This window comes from Dama dama, chromosome 10 (genome assembly GCF_033118175.1).
Source record: "Dama dama isolate Ldn47 chromosome 10, ASM3311817v1, whole genome shotgun sequence".
Taxonomy (NCBI): Eukaryota; Metazoa; Chordata; class Mammalia; order Artiodactyla; family Cervidae; genus Dama; species Dama dama.
In genome coordinates this window covers 35,311,150-35,336,197 of record NC_083690.1, presented here as the reverse complement: position 1 = coordinate 35,336,197, position 25,048 = coordinate 35,311,150, and the positions used below count along the sequence as shown (strand labels likewise).

The window sequence follows — 25,048 nt, the reverse complement described above, 5'->3', positions numbered from 1 at the left end:
ATGCATCCTTGCAATACGGTTCTGAACTGTTGGTCCCGATCTTGCAAAAGGTGATGGGGTGAATAGGAATGAGGATGAGAATTTAAAGTCCCTTGAAATTTCTAGTTCAGTGTTGTAAAAATATCATTTGAGAACATTTAAATAGACATTTGTGCTCATGCCTTAAATTTAGCAGAGACTTAATAGCATTGAACTTGTTTGGCCCATGAGCGCAGTTTATTCTGGAACTTGAGAACTTTTCAAAGAGTGATCGGATGCAGCCCCTAAATATCTCTGGGCTGCATCTGTGTCCTGTGGGGGGTGTTTGTGCCCATACATATGTATGGCCATATGTGAGCATAAGAAAAGTCGGGTATGTATGTGCAACTTGTCGACCGTCGGCACTGAGCTCCACTCCCAGGCTGGCTCCTCTGTCGCCACCAGCTCACCTCTGGGCCCCTACCTCGGAGCGGATGTGATCAGAGAGAGCCGACCTTTCTAAATGCCAGGCTGGTCTGGCGTCAGTGCAGGAGACAGGCGCCCGAGTCCCGCCGGCATCCGTTGCTCCTGGTTTATCTGAAGGGGTCCTTGGCCCCCAGCACCCTGGCCTTTCCTGGCGCCACCAGGCAAAAAGCAACATGGTTTCAGTGCTTCCTGCTCAGGTTGTCAGGGCAACAACCCTGCAGGCTTGGCAGGATCAAGACCCTGTGGGGAGGGGGGCCCCTCCCCTCCATTTGCCCGCCCCTCTCTCCCTAGGAGCTGAAAGTGGGGACCATGACTATGGCTCCCTGTGCCAGGGCACCAGCCCACCCGTGACCTTGTAAAGCTTAGCCACCCCCCAGGGGCCAGTTCTGCGCTCCACCCGGGAGTGCTCCAGCACTGCCCTGCCCAGCCACGCCGCCACACAGCCGCGCATGTAACACTGAGGCCTCACACCAGAGCCAGGCACTGATGCCACCGCGTGTCCTTGGTTGCCGTTCCAGGTGCTAGGCCTGTCACAGGGCAGTGTCAGCGACATGCTGTCCCGGCCGAAACCCTGGAGCAAGCTGACCCAGAAAGGCCGAGAACCCTTCATCCGGATGCAGCTCTGGCTGAACGGCGAGCTGGGCCAGGGCGTCCTGCCCGTCCAAGGGCAGCCGCAAGGGCCAGGTAGGGGCGGCCCCGCCCCCAGGCTGCTGCGGGGAGCGGGGAGGGGCGTCCGCGCAGGGAGGCTGAGATGCCTCTTTCCTCCACAACCTGTTGCCATGCGACTGACTCAGTTTTTCGGAAAGAGAAGATTGTGCCTAGCTGATTTTATAAGCAGCAGAAAATGAGTTACCAATTAAGAAAATGCTGTTTATACATAAATATAGGTAAAAGTCAAGTAGCTAAATCAGGGACTCAGGAAAGGAAATCAGCCAAAGGCACAGAATGAAGGCTCTCACGGGCGGCTGCTTCTGCCTGCCCCCCAGCTGGGGGCCAGCTTGCCACCAGCAGCACTTGGCCTGTCCACGTGGGATCCACCTTTTCTACGCTCTGTACCCCCGCCAAGTCTGCCCCCTCCCGTAAGGAGTGAGGACCCTCCCTTGGATCTTTAGGCCCTTATGCTGTCCCCCATCAGCTGCACTCAGGGAATTAAGAAACTTTAACCCCTGAGTTTGCTTCCTCATATAACTGTCCCCCTTTCTCTCCTTTAGTCCTGCACTCCGTGACGTCACTACAAGACCCCCTGCAGCAGGGCTGCGTGAGCTCAGGTAACTAGCCACAGTTGGGGTTTGGATGATATATTTCCCTGCCTTTTGGTCTGTACTGGGGGGACTTGAAGGATCCCTTGTCCTGGATCCAGTGAGCTGAAAACACAGGCAAACTGAGTTCTTCGAGATCATGGCTTCTAGCGGAGAAGCAGAGGGTCGACAGCTGAGTGCAGGTCCCTCCCACGTCATCTAACTCCTCGCTGTGTTCTTTTGTCAGTCTGTCACGTGAAGCCCTGCCTTCGGGGCGGGGGTGCGAATCAGAGATGGGTTCTGTGCTCAGGAGGCTTCCAGCTTTATAACAGGATGTAGGGGACAAGGAATGGGCATTGCAGTTCAGGGCATGATGCTCAGGAGAGTGTCACTGAGGTTGAAGTCCAGCCTGGGAGCAGGTGGTGGAGAGCCTGGAGCGCCAGCCAAGGGGCTGGGGCTGCCTGCGGCCAGCATCAGAGAGCCCCGAGACCTGACCTCTGAGGTCACATCACCGCTTTCCGGACTCTTGGACATGGCAGCCCCGGGCTGGCCCGCTCACGGGCTCCTGGACCCCGTCCGTCCCGGGCCTTCCTGGGCACACAGTTGTGCCGGCCTCTTCCCACCCAGCTCTCGGGAACAGCCAGCGTCATGAGCTGTTCCTCTTTCTTCCTTTATCTTTCTAAACATGTTGATTAGTCTCCATATCCCATTGATTCATTGAAAACACAAACAAAGCTAAGTGAGGAGCATGGAACCCGCCAGCCTGTTGGAAGTTTTACGAGGGAAAACACGTGTCATGAGGGGAACAGCTGGGCGGCAGCGGCCAATACTTCGAAATTCCAAACCCACGCACAGATGCAGCCGGAGGACACTGGGCTGCAGCTCAGTTCCCTGCCGACGTGTTCTTGTGTTTGGGGTGTCCCGTCTTGAGGGGTGGAAGGCTGTGTCTAACCTGGGCTCTTGGCTTCCTTGGCTGCACCTCTGCAAGGAGCAGTTGGCCCTCTGTGAAGGATCAGGTGTACTTCTTTCTCCCTGCCTTTCTGGGTTGGCCAATCTAATTAGCAAGTGCTGGAGACCTTAACGCAGCCCTGGCTCGAATTCAAGACACATTAGGGAAATAATGGACGCAGTTGTTTTTACTAAGAGTTTCCCGGACCTTTGCATGGAAAATTAGCCCTGCCTCTCGCTTGAACAGAAAGCCGGCCTCCTGTTAAACTCTCCAAGTATTTGCTGCCCCATCAGAGTCAGGACCCAACTTGGCAGAACGTGACAGTTTTTAGATCAAACTCCCTCGTTCCTAAATAAAACAAGAAATCGCCTCCAGTTCCAGGTCGGTTATGATCGATGCCAAAACCTTCTCTATGTCTGAACAAATTCTTCAAGAGTGGCCTTTTACTTTTTATTGTTATAGCAAGCCCTTGCTACTGTGCTGGAACATTCATATGACAGTCCCATTTCCAACATGGGAAAAACTCACAGGGCTCCTCAGAGGGACGTAAATGGTATTTGTAAGAGATCAAATTACTTTATAAAATAAAGTGATTTAAACTCTTGGGGAGTCTGCAGATTGAAGGAGGGAGGGAGGAGGAGGCAGTGAGCCCCTGGGTAAAAGTGAGCGCTGTAGAACTTTCCCCTGGTTTCTGTGAAGAGGTGGCAGGAAGGCCTCTCCATGTTGCCATCTGAGCAAGATGGGCTTCTGCAAGGTGCTCAGTCATGTCCGACTCTTTGTGACCCCTTGGACTGTAGCTTGCCCAGGTTCCTCTGTCCATGGGATTCTCCAGGCAAGAATACTAGAGTGTGGGTTGTCACTTCCTTCTCCGAGCAAGACAGGAGGTAGACTGCAAACCTCCCCCTCGACACGTACGCTGTGAGTCAGCAACTGGGAAGCCATCGATAAAGATAATAATTATGGTGATTGTGGGGAAAAGTGGGAAAATGTTTCTAATATTCTAGGAAAATATAAAATTTTTTTTAATATCATGATGGTGGCCAAGTGAAAATGCTTCTCTGGATCAGGAGAGACTAGAAAGTGCTTGTCAGAATGAAAAGAAAGGTGACCAATAGTGACAAGATTAGGGTGGCAATTTTCCTTATTTAACATTTCTTCACTATCAGCCTTACCCTTTTAGGAGTGTTTCTAAAAATTAAAGTAGCTGTGCCTTTCAGGATGTAGAATTTAGATTTGAAAAACAGAATTCTCTTATAATGATGAGTGTTGACAAATTGTTGGGATGAATGGCTATTCAGTTCAGTTCAGTCGCTCAGTCGTGTCTGACTCTTTGCAACCCCATGGACGCCAGCCTTCCCTGTCCATCACCAACTCCTGGAGCTTGCTCAAACTCATGTCTATCAAGTCAGTGATGCCATCCAACCGTCTCATCCTCTGTCATCCCCTTCTCCTCCTGCCCTCAATCTTTCCTAGCATCAGGGTCTTTTCCAATGAGTCAGTTCTTCGAATCAGGGGTCCAAAGTATTGGAGCTTCAGCATCAGTCCTTCCAGTGAATATTCAGGACTGATTTCCTTTAGGATTGACTGCTTTGATCTCCTTGCTGTTTGGGACTCCAGGATCTTTGACAGCTTAAAAAAAGCAGTGTCTCAGAGAAAGCTCCCCAAAGGCAGGGGAGTAATGCCTGTAGCCTAGGATTTCTCCAGGGTTCTGATTCCCTGCTCTCACCATGGCTACCATGGAATCCTTCCAAAGAGGCCCCCAGACCCAGAAAGATGCTCTGTCCTCAGTGGTGGCTTCATGAGGCCTCTGCCTGAGCCAGCTCAGCATGGTGGCAGCAGGTGACTGCAGGAAGGTAATTCTAACCTTGGGTTAGCCTGTTTCTGAATGTTGGTGAGAAACAGTCAGTGTCTGAGAATCCAGGCTGCCCAACTGGCCTGGCCACCGGTTTAGACTCCCAGGTGTGGAAGGACTTTGGAAGACCTGCCTTCTGTCCATAGCCTCGTTCTGAGCAGAGATCGTGCAGATCTAATGCATGGCTCTGTGCTTAGTTACCATGGCGATGAGGTGCCCCAGGAGCAGAGGGCCTCACTTATCTCCACACTGAACTGCTGACACAGGAATCAGTTCTCTATGCTAAGAATTCCTGTCTGTCTCTTTCCACCCAGCCCCGTTGCCCTCAGCGTCTCCATTTTCCTTAATGATTTCTCTGTCGAACTTGCTGATCGGTTCTAGGATAAAAGGAGAGAAAAACTCAAGTTTCTGGTGCCATCATCACTTTTCCTCTCTGCAGTTGTAATCATTTCTGAATGTCCCTTTGATGATTCGAGCGTCGGGATGATGGCCTCAGACATTGAGGAAAGCTGATGCCATTTTCAGCAAGTGACCTCTGCTTATTTTGGAAGCTGTCGAGGCCTCCATGAAGAGTAAGGAGAACACAAAATTCCATGTTGACATGAGTAGCTTAAAAAGCAAAAACGGTTTTTAAAGGACCAGACTTCAGATCAGTTACCTGATCCTTTACTTCCCAGTAGTCTAGTTTTCTACACATTTTTTTTAATAGGTATTTATTTATTTGGCTGTGCCAGGCCTCAGTTGCAGAACTCAGAATCTACATTGCAGCATGTGGGATCTTAGTTCCCCGACCAGGGATCGAACCTGGCCCCCTGCATTGGAAGCACAGAGTCTTAACCATTGGACCACCAGGGGAGTCGCTCAGCACACAATTTCTGGGTTGGCTTCTTTCAAAGTTCCCAGTGTTGGGTTGTCTTTGATCTAATATGGCAAACCTATTTGAAAGCAGGTGATCCTTGGGGAATGGTCCTCCGTGCCTCTCTTTTGTTTTTCTCCAATCTCAGCTATCATCCTTCGGCTGCCCCTGCCCTGCATAGCAATAGCAATGCTCAAGGGAACCACAGGGAGCCCTCAGAGAAGGAGAAGGGAGGGGCCTAGTGAGGCTTGTCTTCTCTGAGTGTGGCCTGCAGTCATTGCTTATCAGTTAGCAGGGTGTTTTTTTAAAGGAGGAAAACATGGAGCAGTGATGAAGGTGTGCCTATGTACATATGTGTAGGCAGGTACATAGTTAGATACGACTCCGATTGCATTGTTTTCTTTTCATTCTTTAAAGCTCATTTCATATTCATGGTTCCTTGGTGTGATTAATCTTTTTGCCTCACGGGAAAGAAGGAGACAGGAGACAGCTCTTAAGAGGGGAGAAAGAAAGGGGAACAGATTTTCCTGGATGCAACTCAGTCTGTCATCACCTTACAGAGAACTGATAGAGAGGACTCGCCCATGCTTTCAACTTTATAACTTTTCTTGCTTTTTTTTTTTTTTAATTTTTATTGGAGTGCAGTTGCTTTACAATATTTTATTAGCTTCTTCTGTACAGCAAAATGAATCAGTCACACATACACATATATCCCCTCTTTTTTTGGATTTCCTTCCCATTTATGTCACCACAGGGCATTGAGTCGAGTTCCCTATACTATATAGTAGGTTCTATTTTAAACATAGTACTGAGTATGTTGTTGTTGTTCAGTCGCTAAGTCATGTCTGACTCTTTGCAATCCCATGGACTGCAGCATGCCAGGCTTCATTGTCCTTAACTATCTACCAGAGTTTGTTCAAGTTCATGTCCATTGAGTCGGTGATGCCATCTAATCACCTCATCCTCTGCCACCCTCTTCTCCTTTTGCCTTCAGTCTTTCCCAGCATCAGGGCCTGTCATCTGTGGATATGTCAACCTAAATGTCCCTTGACAGAGGAATGGACACACACGTACATGCACAGGCATGCATGTGTGCACACAATGGATTATTACTCAGCCATAAAAAGGAACAAAATTGCACCATTTGCAGAGACGTGGGTGGAGCTAGAGGCTGCCATACAGAATGAAGTGAGTCAGAGAGAGACACACAAATATAGTGTATTAACGGCATACATTTGCAGACTTAAAAACGGTACAGATCATTCTATTTGCAGAGCAGAAATAGAGACACAGATAGAGAACAACTGTATCAGCTTTTGTAACTTGTTACTCTGAGTTCCTGACTGCTGCTCACAAGCTTCCACACCTTCTTCCGATGGATTATTGCAAACTGTACAAGGAATGGCTCAGTCTCCTCTGATTAATTATAAAACACCCAGCTTTTCCCCAGCGTGTCGGGTAGGAACTGCGGGTTCCAAGTCTCTGCCCGTGGAGAATTCCATGGCTCCACGTCGCTCTTCTCACTCGGCAGAGCACCAGTTGCCTCTTGAGAAGACAGCAGCTGCGTCCATCTCTTAACGTGGGTGGTCTCATGCATGCCCCTCCCTGACGTGAGGCCACAGGGCTCTGTGCTGTATATGGCCATACACAGACATGGCCCCCGATTAGGGACAGGCCAGCCTTCCTTTTTAATGCACATAATGGCTTTTATTCAGTAACCATGACATGGCCAGGAGATCATGTTCACAGTTTTAGTGCCTTTGATTTAGCAATAGGATCCTGCTGAAGCTTCCTCAAATAAGCCATTAGTTCCTCAATTTTTATTATTAAGTCAGGGTGTGGCATTTGGATAGCTCATTAAATAAGAAAAGGAAGGGCTCATTGTACCCCCAGAAAATTCCATGGCACCGTCTAAAGCAGGCAGAGCTCTCCATTCAGTACCATAAACTAGATCTGATTTGATTCTTTTTTCTTTTATGGAAATAGATCAGTCGTAGTAACTGTTGGTACTGTCTGAAAAGAACTATTCTAACCCTCATTTGTTTTGAGTAGCTGAAAAGATTTGTATATCCATAACTGATTTATACATGGCCCTAGACCACAGATTGAAAACAAAAGAGAATTCTGAAAAGCCATGTGTGATCTGGGAAGTGCCCCTGCCTAAGCAGGTGGCCGGAGCTCATCATTAGTTCGGGCCTCAGCCTCTGGCTTCACTCACCCGCCATGGATGTGGTGGCCAGAACCAAGTGCTCATCCATTTCTTGGTTGTGCCCTGCATGAGAGTGTTTTAATATGACCAGGAGTGCCATGATGAAGGAATTCTCCATCTAAGATCAGAAAAGACAGGTTTCTGGTGTCAGACACAGCCTGCCTTACTGCCGTCTGTTGTCGGGTCATGTGGGCACAGCCTGCCGGCAGGGAGGCCCCTGCTGCGAAGCGAGCCCCGAGGAGGGGGCTGAGCCACGACGGGCTCAGAGAGGAGAACATTCCAGGCCGAGAGCTCTGCAAGTACAGAGGTTCACTGATGGGCTGGGACATGGGGGAGAACCTTTGGGCAAAAAGTGAAAGTACTCAAAGTCCCTACTTGTGGCTCAGCTGGTTAAGAATCCGCCTGCAACATGGGAGACGTGGGTTCCATCCCTAGGTTGGGAAGATCCCCTGGAGAAGGGAAAGGCTACCCACTCCAGGATTCTGGCCTGGAGAATTCCACGAGCTATATAGTCCATGGGGTCACAAACAGTCGGACATGATTGAATGACTTTCACTTTTGAAGGAAAGTGGCTTATGGAAGAATTTTGTCTTTTCTTTATGTAGAATGCTGTTGCTATTGCCGCCTTAAGGCTCATATAATAAGAAACCGAGTGTGACAGCAGGACGGGAGGGGGGCTTCTTGCTCCTCTGAGGTGACCTCGGTGACCTGTCCCTGTGGCGGCATTGGGATTCTCCCCTGGGATTCTCAGCCTGCTGCACCTTCCCCCTGTGGGCTTCCAGAGCATGGCGAGGCAGGCTGAGACTCAGGACACTCAAGAGTGGCCTTGGAGGCAGGCGAGGCCATAGCTGCCCCACCTGGCCTGCAGGCCACAGGGGAGGAGGACACGCTTCTCACAAGCTTCCCGGAAGCGTCACCCACTTCCCCATGTCACCTCCATGCCTGTGCTGCTCTTTGCTCACCTAGCCGTTCTGAGCGTCTGTGGGATTCTTGGTGGCGCCTGGCCACGTGATCCTGAAACAGCCTCCCTGCAGCATTAACCAGGAAGGCAGAGGGTGCTCAAGGGTGGGACAAGACAAACCTGGTCTCACCTGCCCTCCCCTAGGGCACACCACACTTGCAGGCCCCACGCAGGCTTCCCTGGGGAGGCGGCCACCAAGCGAGACAGCCCAGTCCATGTTGCATATCAAAGCAGCAAATGTTGTCCTCAGGATCCCCGGGAAAGGCTGCTCCAGCACACATCAGCCCCCAAGGGTCTCTGTTCTCCTCCGAGTTGGATTCATCACTGTGTCTCCATAAAAAGAGGATAGAATCAGAGAGACTCTGTTGTTCAGTCATTCCAGTCGTGTCTGACTCTTTGTGATCCCACAGACTGCAGCACACCAGGCTTCCCCCCTTCACCATCTCCCTGAGCTTGCTCAAACTCACATCCACTGAGTCAGTGATGCCATCCTACCGTCTCATCCTCTGAGTAACCCAAAGTTAGGGATTTGACTTTGATAAGATTTTTATTTATTTATTTTTATTTTTGGCTGTGCTGGGTCTTCGTTGCTATGCAGGCTTTTCTGTAGTTGCAGTGAGTGGGGTCTACTCTCTAGTTGCAGTGTGCAGGCTTCTCATTGCCATGGCTTCTCTAGTTGCCAAGTATAGGCTCTAGGGTGCGTGGGCTTCAGTAGTTGCCACTCCCAGGCTCTAGGACAGGCTCAATAATTGTAGCAAACGGGCTTAGTTCCCCCAAGGTATGTGGGATCTTCCTGGATCAGTGATGGAACCTGTGTCTCCTGCATTGGCAGGCAGATTCTTTACCACTGAGCCACCAGGGAAGCCCTTGACTTTTATTTTTAATTATAGTTTATGGTTTGTTTGTTTTTTTTTTTTTAATAAGTAAAATGCATCATGGCTACAAAATGCAGGATTTAAAAGAGCTTACACCCCTTTTAAAAAATAAGTCGCCCTCCCACCCTCATCCTCAAGCCCCCAGGCTCTCTCCCCAAAGGCACTTCTGCTGGTTTCCTGCAGAGAGCCTGTGTATCTAGATGTTTGCTGCACATAGAAAGGCGCACACAGGACTCAAGGTGTGCCCTGCTTTTCTCACCTGGCAATGGATTGTAGAGACTCCCCCAGGCCAGCACATAAAGGATTTCTTCCTCTTTTCCCTGCTATAGGGAATTCCTATATCTGACCATACCATACTTTATTTAACCAATCACCAGTGAAAAATACTTAGATTGATTTTTAACAGCAGAACCTAAAACACGATCCTGCAGTAAGCAGCCTTGAGCACGTGTGAGCTGCAAATGGACACAGTGGGCTCAGAGCCAACTGCAGAGGGCTCGTCTTGTCTCGGCCTCTGAGCAGCTGTGTGGCCTTGGGCATGTGACTCGACCTCTCTGTGTCTCAGCCTCTCTGTGTCTCAGCTTCTTCCTTAAAAGAGGAAAAGTACCTATCTCCTAGACCATAAGGATTTTTAAATCCATGTTTAAAAGCCTCCAGAGCAGCAGCTGGCACTGAGGAAGTGCTAGTTGAGTGCCTGCTTTCCTACTGCTGCCCTTGAAACCACTGCCATTAGGTCATTTCACATGCATGAGGATAGCTATAGGATAGCAAGGATAGCTATAAAATCATGCATGTGCACACCTGACATGTCAGGTTCCTGGCTTTAAAATAGGAAACAGACCCAGCACTCACTTCTTGGGCAGAGACTCAAGTGGGAGCATTGCTGGGCGGTAGCTGGCGCAGAGGGTCAGCCAAGGGAGGACTTGAATGCGGCTCTCCAGCATCCTGGCCTCCCTGAAATGTTGACCATCCATCTGCCATTCCATGAGGTTGACCCAAAATCTTGACCTTCAAGAGTTAAGACTGCAGGTCATTGCTCAGGCCATCTGGGGCAAACTCAGAGCCAGGCCATCTCATCTGGATACACTCGTCTGGGTGACTGTGGGCACAGGTGGCAGCCCCATCTCATTCGGCCTGGACCCTTGGTGCTGGCACGCCCTAACTCCCCGTTAGGAGGAGGCCCCAGCAAGCCCTGGACACAGGCCTCTGGGCGCATCTCCTTTCTCTTCCCCTTAGACTTTCTCTGGAGAATGGAATTTACAGTACACTGGGCATTCAGTCCAAGAGGCAAAAGTAGGTCACAGGAGCAAATGAGGACTTGTGCTTTCAGTTTTGGTTCCAGAGAAGGAAGAAGCTCAAATGTGTATAAGCGCTCAGGTAATTTTTTTAAAGGTGCTAAGACTACAATGAAGAAACTCACATGTTTGCATCTTTGATGTGCCAAGGGCAGTGCTAATACCTTTAATCCCTAATCAGGGAGCAGAAATGATGTCCCCCATCTTTTAGATACTCAGAGTGAGAAGCAGTTTGCCCCCATCAAGGAGGAGGTCGAAGAGGCACAAGCACTCTGAGGTCAGAGTCTTGCTGCCATGGGGGTGCCCGAAAACTCGGTCCCCCACGACAGGTGAAGGGTTGGTCCCTGAAACTACACTCAGAGAAGTCAAGGCCACGTTTCAAAACAAAGAACAAAACTGGGCCCAAATGATGAATGGGCAGATATTTAAAAATCAGATCCAAGATGAACAATTAACAGAAAATCACATGCCTCAGTTAGTACTGAGGGCATCCCATCGTGTTTCAGGCTGGGAGCTGGGCGTAAAAGAAGGGAACCCAGCACCAAGTCTGTGGCAGAGTCAGAGCCAAGTTCATGAAGCTCTGCAACAGAAAGGGTGTAACCATCTGACCTGTGATACGGGTCCATGCCGATTTCAAGCCCCTTCCAGGCTAGATCTCAGGAAGACCCACATGGTGGCCCCAGTTCTTTTCCAAGCAAGGACAGCTTCATGCCCTCTTCCTGCCAGGGGCCCTCTGCCAGCCCAGGACCCTCAATTCCAGCCCCCTGCAGACTGGCCTCTGGGCCACAACCACGCTCAGGAGCGAGAAGGGGGTCTCCGGGAGAACAAAGTGAGCCAGGCAGCCTCCGTCACCAGCTTCATCTTGATTTCGTGTCTTCCTCTTCCCTTCAGAACTGGGTTCCTAAATATAGCCCAAGTCTGAATTGGCAGATGTTGGGTTTGTCCTTTACAAGAGGGCCAAAATTAGCCTGTCATTTGGCACCTAAATAAAGCAGCCAAACTGCCTTTGTACCAGCTTTGCAACAAGGAGGGACTGGAGTTGCCGCCTTTTACTTGATAAGGAGACTTGCCTCGGAAGCCGGAGCATCACCTCTGAAACCAAGAGGCTGAGGAGGGGCATGCCTTCCTCTGACTGGACCCTCTTACCCATGAATTACAGTCAGTTCATTCCACATAGTTTAAATACCTCGTGAGACTGGAGGAGGAGGATCCATACTCCACAGAAATGGCACTTGGAGAGAACAGCCGTGGTGACTCTCAGTTGGGGAGGAAAAGAGCAATCTGTCCGAAGTGCCTGGAGCTGGGTGAGCACAGGGGCTCCCCAGGGGCAGCAGAAAGATGTTATAATCAATTACCACATCATAACACTGATGTATGATAATTACTGAGTGTTTCTCCTGAGATAGTGCAGCATTTGGCTGGAATGCAGTTCTTTCATGGTCCACTGCCTGATTAATATGCAAATAATAGGCTGATTGCATGATGAATGCAGAAAATGAGTTCGCTGATAACGTGAGCACTGAAGCGGGAAGATGATAAATTACTTTTACTGACTGTCATACATTTAAGTACCCTTTCTCAACAATTTCATCACAAATTAAGTAAAGCAGTATGGCGAGATTAGGAGGATGTGTAAAATAATGTACCTTAATAGCTTTCCTAATACCGTCGCATGCAACGAAAATGTCACTCGGTTCTGCTCAGCACAGCCCAGGGCCCGTGGAGGGCCAGATCGGAGCACTCACCTGCATGTTGTAGGGGAGCCAAGAAGCAGCTCACCCCACCAGCACATTCCATATCAGCCATGGATTCTCTAAGGAACATTCCATCACAGCGCAGACATCGTCTGCACACCAGGCTGCCCGGCAGCGTTACTGGGAGGAGGCAGGCTGCTCTGGGGGCAAATCCCAGAGCCTCCCCACAGATGGGCACGCGGAGGCCTGCTGTCCACCAGGTGCCTCTGGGGAAGGAAAGTTTCTGAGCTGCAGGCCTAAAAGACTCAGAAGGAAAACACAATCCAAAAACCACCTCTCAGCTCCTCCAACTCTTAGAAACACAGGAAAATTAATTCCACCGCCAGAATGGCGGTCTGAGCTGCCTAGAAGACAGTAGCACTACTGGCGAAGGGCGGGCAGGTCTGCTCAAAGCCGTAAAGGAGCCCCCGAGAAAGAGAGAAAACACATGCGCACAGGCACACCACGCACAGTGATTAATCTTTGATTACAGCAGAGCAGTTTAACTAGATGGTTTGTTTTTTCCCATCTCAGTAATATATATTTAGACTGTTTGTATGACATACATTTTCTCTTAATGCACAGGGATGCATTGATAAGTGCTCATACACACAGCTGGTTCGGTAATAAGGTTATTGAAGGTAATTTGAAGGCATTATTTCTAAATCAGTATGGATCTGTGGAAAGCTGGGAACGTCAGCACCGTGCCTTCCGAGGCAGGGCTAACCACGTCGCCCGGGGTGGCTTCTGTGGCCTTGCCAGGCTGGGGGTTCACTACCAAGGTTGAATTGTAGCCAAAGGAAGGGTTTTGACTTTTAATATTCCCAAACTCTGCTTTGACACACACACGTATGTCCTTGAGGGCTCATAAAAGATACACAAGAAAAATAACGCAAGCCTGGCGGGGGAGCAGATTTACCTGCAGTGCCCACACCCCAGGTGAGTCTCAGGCCCGCCCCACCTAGGCAGCTTTCCCAGGTGTGGCTGGAGTCAACTCAGAATTGCCACGATCCTTCCCCACCTCCACCCAACATCATGTGCTTTCCCAGCCTGGGGAGAAAAGAGGAGGGTAAGAAACCATCCTTCCCCTCCGTGAGGAGGTGAGAGAAGCTCCTGGTGGCACAAGGCGGTACTGAGAGAGACTCAGTCGTGCCACCTCACCCCCTGCGGCCTGCTGCAGCTAGCCCCCCAGGACGGCCCTCCCACCTCCACCCTCGTGCGCTCAGCCTCTTCTCCCAGATCTGTTCTCCATCCAGCCTTCCTTGTGAAAGCACCGCCACCCCCACCATCACCTGAGCAGGGGGGTCTAGCAGCCCACCTCACACCCTCTCTCCTCACCCCCACTCCCAGACACGCGCGCACACACAGTTTCTGGTTCCTAAACATCCAGACCCATCTCTCCATACTGTATATCCTGCTGGGCCCCTGCCCTCCTTCAGATCCTTCCCCGGGATTAAAGTCCCGCCTTCTCAGTGTGTGACTGTCCCTCCTGCCCCCAGCCTCAGTATCAATGTCATAGTGCTGTAAGCTGCCACCGCCCTCTGGACATCCCCCTCCACCCTCCTCCTGGTCCTCGTTCCCCTTGGACATCCCTCCCATCCCCCTCCTGGTCCTCGTCACAGGGGTCTTTGTGACAGTGACCTCGTAATGATGTCTGCCTGGGTCACCACTGTCCCCCACCTCCTAGCAGCCACCTGGCACTGAGAAGGTCCCTTTATTGAATGAAAGGTTCCCCCCCGTCCCCCCACCGCTCTTCAAGGGGCTTGCAAGTCAGGCTTGGGGACATAAGCTGGCACAAGTTAAATAGAAACTTTGCATTAAACAAGTTTTCTTTGTTAATAAGTAAACTATTTTGGCTTTTAAGTCACTATAAGAGTTCCTTGCACATGCTCAGTCGCTCAGTTAGGTCCGACTCTTTGTGACCCCGTGGACTGTAGCCCACCAGCCTCCTTTGTCCATGGAATTTTCCAGGCAAGAATACCAGAGTGGGTTGCCATTTCCTTCTCCAGGGGATCTTCCCAACCCAGGGATCGGACTCACATCTCCTGCGTTGGCAGGTGAATTCTTTACCACTGAGCCACCTGGAAAGCTCAAGAGTTCCTTAGGCAGACTTAAAACAATGTTCACGCACCAGCACCTACTGTCTCAGTTTTGCTATAGAAACAGAGTGATTTGGTAGGTTTGCTGAGATTTTCAGTGACTTAAGGCAGTGCCCAGCCCAGGCAGGCTGAGGGCCAAAGAGTATTGCCAACCCAGGGCCAGCGAGGGGGCAGGTAAGGCCTGGCCGTGGGAGGGGTATGCACTGACGCTTGATGCCGTCTCTTTGGGAGAGGGCTTTCCCCAAGTCAAGAGGAGAACCGCTCAGGCCCTTGAGGATGGGGCCTGGGTCAGTGAGACCTTCCCCTTTACTCCTCTGCTGGCGTCAGGTGTAGGCCCTTGGAAAGCAGGCTGTTCTGTGGTGGGGCCACGTCACATGCTCTGATGTGTCTAAGCATGTTGTTGGGTTATTTCTGTTCCTTTCTAGATAGCCAGTATGCAGTGGCGTGGGGGGCCAGAGGTGTGAAAGCTCCTCCATGGCTCTATGACAACTATCAGTCCCCACTTTTGTTTTTTTGGCTGTGTCAGGTCTTAGTTGCAGCATGCAGAATCTTTTTGGCTGTGGCACGCGGGATCTAGTTCCCTCACCAGGGATCGAACCTGGGCCCCCTGCATTGGGAATGTGGAGTCTTACCCAGTGAACCACCAGCGATGTCCCTCTCCACGTATTTTGTTTCAAGCCCCTGCTATTCAATCCAAAAGCAGAAAACTCAAAAGCAGAAAACTCCACATTGTTTACGTGGGCCATGTCTAGTGGAGATGTGGCTGGAGAAATAGGTGGGGTCCTGACGGGCCACGAGCCTCTGCCCAGAGACTCAGAGGCAGGGGGCCATCAGCGCCGCCTCCCCCACCCCGCCCCGAAGGCAAGGTCTGGTGCTCAGGGATGTCAGAGAGAGGGTCTCACGTCACCCTGTGGCCCTGAAACGCAGGAGGGCAGATCAGGCTGCCGTTCACCTTTGATACAGAGAAGCTCATTACTTCTAAAGAGGGCTGTCAGCCATAAATCCTCAGGTCGGGGGTCCCTTTGGAGAGGAGCCACATGAACCTTGAGTGAGTCCTCACGTTTCAACTGGGGTTCCATGTCCCCAGCACTATTCCACATCTGAACTCGGCCGGGGAACGTTCTGGGCTGGTGGTCACCCTGCGGTGGCTTCTGAAGCTGTCACCACTGTCAGCCGGAAGGGCCCTGAAGCTGGGCAGGGTCCTCCCACACCAAGGCTCCCATCCCCACTTGGGCTCCGTCTCCACCCTGTGCCTCCCTGGAACCCCTCTTCCTCTGCTCTTTGATTTCTGCCCTCGCTCGACCACATTGCCATGTGCCAGGCCATGACCTTACTGTTCCCCCAACCTTCTCCTTCTCTCTCCCATCTTCCATACTTGTCTTTCTAGTCACTTGGAATTTCCTGGCTTGGCGCGGGCTCAAAGCCTAAACTATGGACATAATGGAAAGCGGTGCATCAGACCAGCCGCCAGTTAAATAATGTTTGGGTTCTTGTCAGAATGTCACAGAGCGCCCTGTCATTTTGTTTCAGCAACTTGTCCTTCGGAATGCACAGTTCGCCTTATGGCATGCCAGCAGTAAAAATGTCACTTACAATAATTACTTTTTGGTGAAAATGCTTGCTGACTTCCTACCTTCAAGCTGTTTTTTACACAGTGGGGAGATAATAAGAAATGACTTTATCCTGACTGCTCAAATGAACACTAAATGGAATTTGGGTTATTATTACTGCAGATAGAGGGCTGGGTATGGAAATTTAAACAGTGGATCGTGTAAACTGCAGAGAGATTTGTCTCTGAAAATTATGGCGGGTGTGCATTTTCAATTGGCTTCCATTGAAAACTTATGGCAGCTGTTGTTTGCCTGCTGTTTTTGGAATATAATATTTTTCATAATCCTTTTATAGTTCCTGAAAGCTCTGTGTATTTTAGGGGGCCTTGAGTCACTGTCTGTGCTTCCTGTATCTTACTATCCAGGCTTCTTTTCTGCAAGATTCGAAAATTAATCTTGGAAAATTAACCTTCCCCCCAAAATTAATCCATACAGATCATTTTTTAAATGTAACACCTTACTACTGGCATCAGAATTGGATTAGATGGTCTGTGTAGCTGGGCTTTTAAGGCAAATTACCCATTTTCAGTTGCCCCAGTCCCACAGGCTGCAGACTCCTTGAAAGCACAGTCGGTGTCTAATTTCTCTTACCCCTTGGAATTTACCTGATGGTCCAGTTGTTAGGACTCAGCACTTTCACTGCTGGGGCCCAGGGTTCAATCCCCGGTCAGGGAAGTAACCTCCCGCAAGCTATGTGGCTTGGCTAAAAGAAAACAAAAAAGTAAAAATAGCATCTCTTATCCCTCTGCCAAGGAGAGTCCACAGCACAAAGCAGGAGCTTTAAAAACATTGGCGTGGGCGAGTGAAGGAATGGATGAAGGCAGACAGGCTGTTATGACACTCCAGTGACTGACCGGTGGAGGCTTCCCACTCCCAAGCTGGTCAGATCCTTGCTCCACCCGAGTGACCTGGATCAAGTTTTCTGGTGCACGGTTTATATTCCCAGCACAGGAGCATCGTGAGAATTGAATGAGCCAGTGTGTAAATGCTCTTAGCACCCGGCTGCGTTCAGACGAGGTTCTAAAGATGTTCTGATTCCCTTCATCCCAGAGGTCGGTGGGCTTTGGAGGCCTGACCGTCATGTTTCCTGAGGTGAGGTCAGAAACGTGGACACGTGGAGTGTGGGTGGAGAAATCGTATTGTGCAAGGCTGGCCGTCGCTCTGCCACGGACAGTCACACGAGTCCAGGGATCTGTGGGCACTGGCCCCACCCGTCCAGGAGGGCTGTTTACAACACGGAGGGCATGACTCGTTCCTGGCTGTGTGGCTCTGGGCACGAGGTCTTGTCTGTGTCCAGGGAGGCCGCTGGATGTGTCTGCCGCTCAGTGTCAGGTCATGAGGACGGAAGTATCTATCAATAGTTCATTCCCGGGAGCCTCCACACAGGGAGGGCGCGAGAAACGTTCGCTTGAGCAGTAACTCCTGTTAGAGGCAGTGATAGAATCGGGTTTCTTTCTTTTTTTTTTTTGAATTTACTTTTTAATGGGAGAATAATTGCTTTTCACTGTTGTGTTGGTTTCTTCTGTAAAATGTGAATCAGCTCTAAGTATATACACATATATCCCCTCCCTCTTGAGCTTCTCTCCCACCCACCCCCATCCCACCCCTCTAGGTCATCACAGAGCACTGACAGAATAGGGTTTCCTAACATCGTGTTCCTCCTCACCCCAAGATGCTCCTGTTGCAATGCACCCTGTCTTGGAACTGCACCCCACGCCCCGTAGCCCAGGTCACAACGTGGGACACACCTGTTCTTGCTCAGCCCTCTCAGCACGTCTACTGGGCCCGCAGTCCTGGTGACCCGATCTCCTGAACTTTTCCTGAACCTGTATCTCCCCACCCCTCAGCCCACCCTCCTGGGGCCCCATCCACACTCCCCGTCGGTCTCCTGGCCCCAGCCATGCTGTGCATAAGTCCATTCTCTGTACTAAAGCAGCAATGACCTGGCTTACTTTCTTACTCTTTGATGTTAGGTCTATGATATTTCAAACACAAATTGCAGAACAACCCAGCGAATGTCCATCACCCAACTTTAACCCTAACTTTTGATCATCATTCAATCCTATATTTTTAAAGTAAATGAAGCATCTGCCTCTCCTAGTCTCATTCCTCCCAGAAGTCAGCTGCCGTTGGTCCTGAATGTGCACTCTGTCTTGCCTGGACCTGATTTTATCCACTCAGCACGTGTCTGACTGCACACAGCGCATGCAGGCGCTCAGCCTATGTACCAGCGTTGTCGTCTGTTTGGTTCCACGCCTCAATTTGTGGGCTCACCATTATGCTTCTGTGCCGTCTGGACCTTCTCACTGCTAGAGGGTTTTCATGCCTTTTTTTTTGGTTTGGTTTTTGTTTTGCTTTGTTTTTGGCCATGCCACATGATTTGCAGGATCTTAGTTCTCCAGCCAGGGATGAAACCAGTGCTCTGGGCAATGAAAGCCTAGAGTCCTCACCACTGGAAGGCCAGGGAATTCCCTTCGCTGCTGTTTATAGCACGTGGTGGATAGTAGGAATGTGCCCTGGCTCCCAACTGCACAAAAATTAAAACAGACACCTCAGCCAATTCAAAGGCCCTGCACAACCCAGCCCCTGGGGATCTCTCAAGGCCTCATATTCTCACTACACTCAATTTTACTGATGCCCCAAGCCTACCAGGTGTCTGGAACAATCTGTCTCCCTTCCTTGTTGCTGCTACTCCTCCCACCTTAGCTGGCTAATTCCTGCTCACGCCTGAAGTCCCGCCTGAAGTTGCCCACCCGGGAGGTCTCTGACCCCCTGACATCAGTGTCCCCACCCCCTGCCGTGTGCTGTGTTCCACTGGCCTGACTCAGCCGACTTGGTGAATAAGTAAAAGCATAACGCAGTGATTCGTCTTCATCCATGCTTCCTGCTGGGACTCTGTCCTAAGTGAGTTGATACTGAAGTATAATCCACGTACACTAAAACTCACTCTTCACTCATAGAAGTGTTCTATGCCTCTCACTAATCAAGGTATAGGATAATTCCATCATCCTCCCCAAATCCTCCCATGCCCCTCTGTGCCAGCTCCAACCCTTGACTCCCAGCAACACTGATCTGGAGACTCCCCTGGCGATCCAGTGGTTAAGACTCTGTACCTCCACTGCAGGGGGCCCCAGGTCTGATCCCTGGTCAGGGAACTAAAATCCCACATACCACACAGTGTGGCCAAAAATAAATAGATATCTTTAAAAAAATAATAATCTCAGGTGACTTGGCATAAACCAAACTCCCAGTCTTCTTAAAAAAAGAAAAAAGAAAAAAACACTGATCTGTTTTCTGTCCCTTTAATTTTACCTTCTCTGGAATGTCATCTGAATGGCATTGCACAAGATGTAGCTATTGTCTCTCTCACCAGCATTGCAGTTGTGTGCCAGGAACTGTAGAAGAAACAGCAATAAATCTTAAGGAGATTCACGCTGCATGCAGAGGACCTTTATGTAGACAGATATGTTCCAGTACAACTCAGTAACTACTCTATTTTTTAACATCAGATTCAGATTTACTTAGTGCTCTGTGGCAGGTTCGTTCCTCATTACTACAACCCTGCCTGTATTTTTCAGATGAGGAAACCAAGATGTTCAAAGAACCTAAGAATCATATTCAAGTTGGCATCACGAGTTAGGAGAGGCAACCCCCATCCCAGGTTCAGTACCTTAGTGCCAAGCCCAGGGCGCCTCCATTTTTTTGTGGTTTTTTTTGTTTTTTTTTTTGCCTTGCTTAAATTATCTTTAATTACAGAGAAGAGCACAAAATCTTGTTCTTTCAGAAAGTATCGTTTTCATCAGAGAGCTCAATTTGCTAATTTTTGGAAAAGAAAAGCAATATTTCTCCTTGTCTCTTGACTGTGTTTCTTGTTCTGTCAAGATAGTGAGTCATTGGGCACCGGTCCTCCTGCCACTGAGGGCCCCCCCCCCCCCAAGCCCCCTCACCAGGGGGCGATGGGAACTGCTTGATGGATCTGGTTTTGTGGTGCTGACCGAAAGTAGCTTTCTAGTCAAACAAATGACTTTGCAGTGTGATGTTCTGAGCATATGGATTCGTGATGGGTCCAGGGGTCTGTTTTCTGTTGCCTCTTGTCCCTTTCACTCCAAAAAAACATGGGCCAAATTCTGCTCTTGGCAACTAGAGCCCATAGTGGCACGGGGTGTGTGTGTGTGTGTGTGTGTGTGCCGGTGAGCAATTTAGACAGAGACTAAATTGTGTACAGCAGTTTAGACATAGGCTCGGGACAGAGGTGCAGATACCAGCCCAGTAAATTCCAAGGCCCAGTGGGGTTTTGACCTTGGTTGGGGAGGGGGCTTGCCCTTGTCTGCAGTCATGGTGGGGAGCACAGAGGGACACCAGTGACGTGCAGCGCACACCTCTGGTCAGTTCTTTCAGGGGGTTTTCCTGGCAAAAAATGCAGGACGGCGAGTGGCTTTACTGAGGACACCTGAAAGAAAGAGACATGCCTCCACCCAGCTCTCCTGGGGACCTGCCGGCGCCCTAAGGAAACAAGGGGCCAGTGCTTGGGAGGCGGCACCGGCGGCGTGTTCTCCAGGCAGCCATTGTTCTGACCTTGCTGTGGGTTAAAGGACACCAACCTGAGAAGAAATCTGTTTATCATGTGGGGAATTCATGCCATCCTTGACAGTGTACAGTGAGCAAGATGGATGATCTGCCAAATTGGTCCCTCGCTTGGGTGAATCAGGGCAAATTTACAGTACAATTCCTCTGCTGCTTCAGATACAAAAATAACATTTGCCGGGTTTTATATCCAGTTGTACGATGACCTGGAGGTGAGCAGAGAGAAGAAATCCGATTTGTAGGATTCAGATCGCCTTCAAGATTTATATGGACCGTTTCTGCCGTTTACCTCTGCCTCTCTCACGTCTTTCACAAGCCAGTGTTTGTTTTTTTATTTTTAACCTGATTTTCCATGTTGAGCACACAGCTTTATGTGATGGTAGAACTCTATACTGGTTGAAGACAATAGATGGGTTTATTGCAGTTGTTTTATTTGGGATTTTATCTTTCTAGGTATTTTTACAAAATATCTCTTGTACTTGGAATACACTTTCCATCCTCTTGAATTCAGAATAGGTTGTTATCCTGGATATCGTATGTCCAGTGAAGGACACTCCAGGTATATGATCTGTTGAAATTCAGTTATTCCAGGATTTTCCCCCATGATCCAGTGGTTGAGACTTCACCTCCCAATGTGGTGGGCGGGGGGGTGAGGCAGGGGTGGCTGGCCGGGTGAGATGCAGGTTTGATCATTGGTTGGGGAGCTCGGATCCCACATGCCCTGAAAAAAAACCCAAAACATAAAGCAGAAACAATATTTTGACAAATTCAATAAAGACTTTTTTTAATCGTCCACTTTAAAAATATAAAATCTTAAAAAAGGAATTCAGCTATGCCTTGGTGTTACATTTTCTTTAGTCGGGTCCCGGGTATTTGGGGGCTGACGTGTGCTGGTGTTCACTGCATGGCCCGGCCTCACACACTGTTGTCTCTGGAGCCACGGAGCCCACGTGACAGTGCCTGGCCTGGCCCCTCACCCGTGGTGCCGTGGGGTCTCACCATGTGCCCATGCCTGGTGGGGGGAGAAACTGCACCCAGACTCCAAGCCGAAGGCAGCTTTTACCCCGTGGGTAGGACCTCAGTGCTCGGTCACTGTGCATCTTCTCTATGTTTGGAAATTAGGAACTGCGGAAGCCTTTATTCCTGGCATCCCCAAACTGGAATGGGTGTCAGGTTCTACAGGTTGTGCTAACAGAGGCCAGAAGGGACCACTCGCCAACAGAGCACAGTGCCCTCCCCCCACCAGGCACCGCCAACAAGACAGCCCCTTCTGAAGAAAGGAGAGCATGGGCACCTGACTACCCACACTGGCCCTGTCTCTTCTGGTCTTAGTGACCACCTGGTGTAGACAGACGAGAGCTGGGCTTTCAGAGTCACATCCTGGGGTCTGACAGAGAGCTGGGTGGGTGCTCCTCTTCCTTTGGTTCTCTCCGTGGTCACTGTGGAGCCCTCCGGGATCATCGTAAGAACGGACCTGGGGTCCCCGCTCAGCCGTAGGCCCCTGGGGGCCTGCAGCCAGGGCCTTAGGTCTCTTCCTCAAGGGTCTTCATCGCTGTGGTGACCACACATTGCAGACAACCCTCAATTAAAATATTATGTCCATTCACTTTGTGCTGGAAATTATGGATAAAATAAATACGCAAATTATAATATACTCAAGATGCTTCTGAATTATAGAATTAAGGGGTTCTGTGGGAAGGAAGTCATGACAGTGATTAATAGGGCACACTTTTTTTAATAGAATGCCCTTTATTGAGTCTTCAGAAACGTACTGTTAAAACCCCTGCTTTTACTTCTTTCACTGTTGTTATTTTTATTTTTTTAATACAGAAAGATTCTCGGTCACAATTCATTTGGATCCATAGACTGCCATACTGTCTCCTTTTTATACAGACGTCTACTTAGTAATTTCTAGATAAGGAAAGGAGGTGCACATAGGGAAAGACCGCCATTCTCAGCCTCGGGTTTCCATGTGCTCTCATTCCAGAAAGCACTCCAAAGACCTCTGCCAGCTGCAGCCCTGCACCCGAGTCACCCATGAGCTCCAGCGAGTCAGTGAAGAGTCTGACTGAACTGGTCCAGCAGCCCTGCCCCCCCATCGAAACCAGTAAGGATGGCAAACCTCCAGAACCCAGTGACCCGCCCGCCTCAGACTCCCAGCCTGCCATCCCACTGCCTCTCTCCGGACACTCAGCGCTCAGCATTCAAGAGCTGGTGGCCATGTCTCCAGAGCTGGACACCTACGGCATCACCAAGAGGGTCAAGGAGGTGTTGACCGACAACAACCTCGGTAGGTTCCCTCCCCGGCTGCTAAGTCAAGAGGCGGCAGGCCGTTTCCTGTTGGGGGTTTTCAGGAGGAGTAGGTGGAAGGGGCCTCAGGCTGGGCCAGCCAAAGGGTTTAAATGTTCCTAAGCTATCTATGGGAACCTAAAGCGTCCTACAGTTGTGAGCAGCAAGGGTTCCTAAGGGTGTTAGAAGTCTAAGGTCAGCCCCAGCCCACCCCTGCACCCCCACTGGGACCTCTTGGAAGACAGGCATGCCGGCCAGAGTCTGACCACCGATTGCCCAAAGGAGCTCTAAATCATGGGTGGTGAGGGGATGCAGAGTAAGGAAGAGTCAGCATGAGCCCAGCAGCTTCTGATTGGTGTCTCTGACCCAAAGTGGGGACCAAATTAGCAAATTACAGATGAAGCAGGCAGCTTGGTCAAGACCCAGGCATCCTCTTAACATCTGACCTGGGATCTTGGCGTGTTCACGTTCACGTGTTAGTCTCTCAGTCAGAGCAGAATGTGTGTGTGTGTGCATTCTAAAAGGTGAGGGTTAGTAGCTTTCCTCATGCTCTCAGATGTGACTCCCAAAATGACTGAGAGCCGCTGCTATGAAACCTCTAAAAGTAATACACATAATTTTCTGAAAATAACCACTTGATTCCCCCCAACACCCACCTCCCACTACAACGGGGTGGATCAAGCAAATAGTAACTAGTTGTTCATATATGTCACTTTCCTGAACATAACAAGCTCCTTGGAATGAAATGAGATTGACTTGCCAGATTAGAATTAAGTAAAATTTATTTAAAACAACCACAGTAACAACAAATGGTAAGGGGACTTCCCTGGTGGCCCAGTGGTTAAGAATCTGCCTTTCGGTGCAGGAGACATGAGTTCAGTTTCTCGTCAGGGAACTAAGATCCCACATGTGCTGCAACGAAGACCCAGAGCAGCCAAACTTTTTTTAATCTTTTAATAAAAAAAAATTTTTTTTTAATGGTAAGGACCTGGGATGTTTATAGGCTAAACTGAGAGTTTGAAAAGCAGAAAAACCTCAGGTTTCCAAAATCAGTAAATGTTGGGGTTGGTAAAAAAGACTCAGTTAAAATGACTGATATAAAAAAAACTTGTTTTCTCAAATCCAAAACTTTGCATGCAGTAAACTTATACTTGGAGTCCCACTTCTTTAAGTACCCTGTGAGTGCAGTTGGGGGTGTTTCCCTCTCACAGATGGAGGATGTAAGCTGAAGGGGGAATAAGCCAATCATCAGGGTCACCCTCAGGCTTCCCAGGTGGCTCAGTGGTAAAGAATCTGCCTGCCAATGCAGGAGAATTGGGTTCGATCCCTGGGTCAGGAAGATCCCCTGGAAAAGGAAATGGCAACCCACTCCAGTATTCTTGCCTGGAAAATCCCATGGACAGAGGAGCCTGGCGGACTACAGTCTGTAGGATCGCAGAGTCGGACACGAGTGAGCATGCACGCTGGGTCACCCCACACTGAGGGGCAGAGCCAGTGTCGTGGTCCGGAGGCTTTATGGTACCAGACACCGGCCTCTGATCCCAGTCTCCACGTCCACTCAAAGTCCGGTGCCTTTCAGTCCTCCTGTCAGGTCCTTCCAGTTGTGCCTTGTCCTCGTTTGTGCCTTTCAAAGTGCTGGCCCCTCTTCACCTGCAACTGAATGGCTCTCAGAGAAGAGAAATCTTCCTTTCAAGCCTCTGATGAACACTGCAGACCTAATGCCACTATGCTCTCCAGAGCGCAGTACCCTCTGATCAGCCCAGGGAACGGGCTACTTGAACTGCAGGGAAAGACTTCAGAGCTGGAAATGGCCTGCTTGTCAGGAAAATAAAGCTGAGGAGCTATTTCTCCTTCTCTTTCCTGCTGTGACCTTGGGTCAAGTGGCCTGTTTTCTCAGCAAGCCCCGATAACCTTGCTAATCGTGAAAGGAGCCGGTGCAGATGGCCCGGTTTGAGGCTCTGAAAGAGAGGTCACCCCATGAGCTACTTAACCTCCTGAGCTCGGGTTTGGGATTAGCCACCTCTGATAGACGCAGCAGGTGTTGTGTGGGCCTT

General features: G+C 49.8%; 1 protein-coding gene and 2 non-coding genes across 5 annotated transcripts in view; 2 read left to right on the top strand and 1 right to left on the bottom strand.

Moving 5' to 3' along the window:
- The window catches only part of CUX1 (cut like homeobox 1), a 347,872-nt gene that overhangs the window by 282,487 nt on the left and 40,337 nt on the right, over positions 1-25,048 (top strand). For 2 of the 3 annotated variants that reach the window (XM_061153494.1, XM_061153492.1), the window contains exons 19-21: positions 963-1,128; positions 1,656-1,712; positions 22,693-22,995. The exons of the other annotated variant lie outside the window; for it this stretch is intronic. In XM_061153494.1, coding sequence (XP_061009477.1) covers positions 963-1,128; positions 1,656-1,712; positions 22,693-22,995 — 526 coding nt within the window. The remainder of the gene's footprint in view (positions 1-962; positions 1,129-1,655; positions 1,713-22,692; positions 22,996-25,048) is intronic. 3 annotated transcript variants of the gene reach the window in all.
- TRNAG-UCC (transfer RNA glycine (anticodon UCC)) lies at positions 5,267-5,339 on the bottom strand. The gene has a single exon. It is a non-coding gene; the product is annotated as a tRNA-Gly (tRNA).
- Positions 16,724-16,796, top strand: TRNAE-UUC (transfer RNA glutamic acid (anticodon UUC)). The gene has a single exon. It is a non-coding gene; the product is annotated as a tRNA-Glu (tRNA).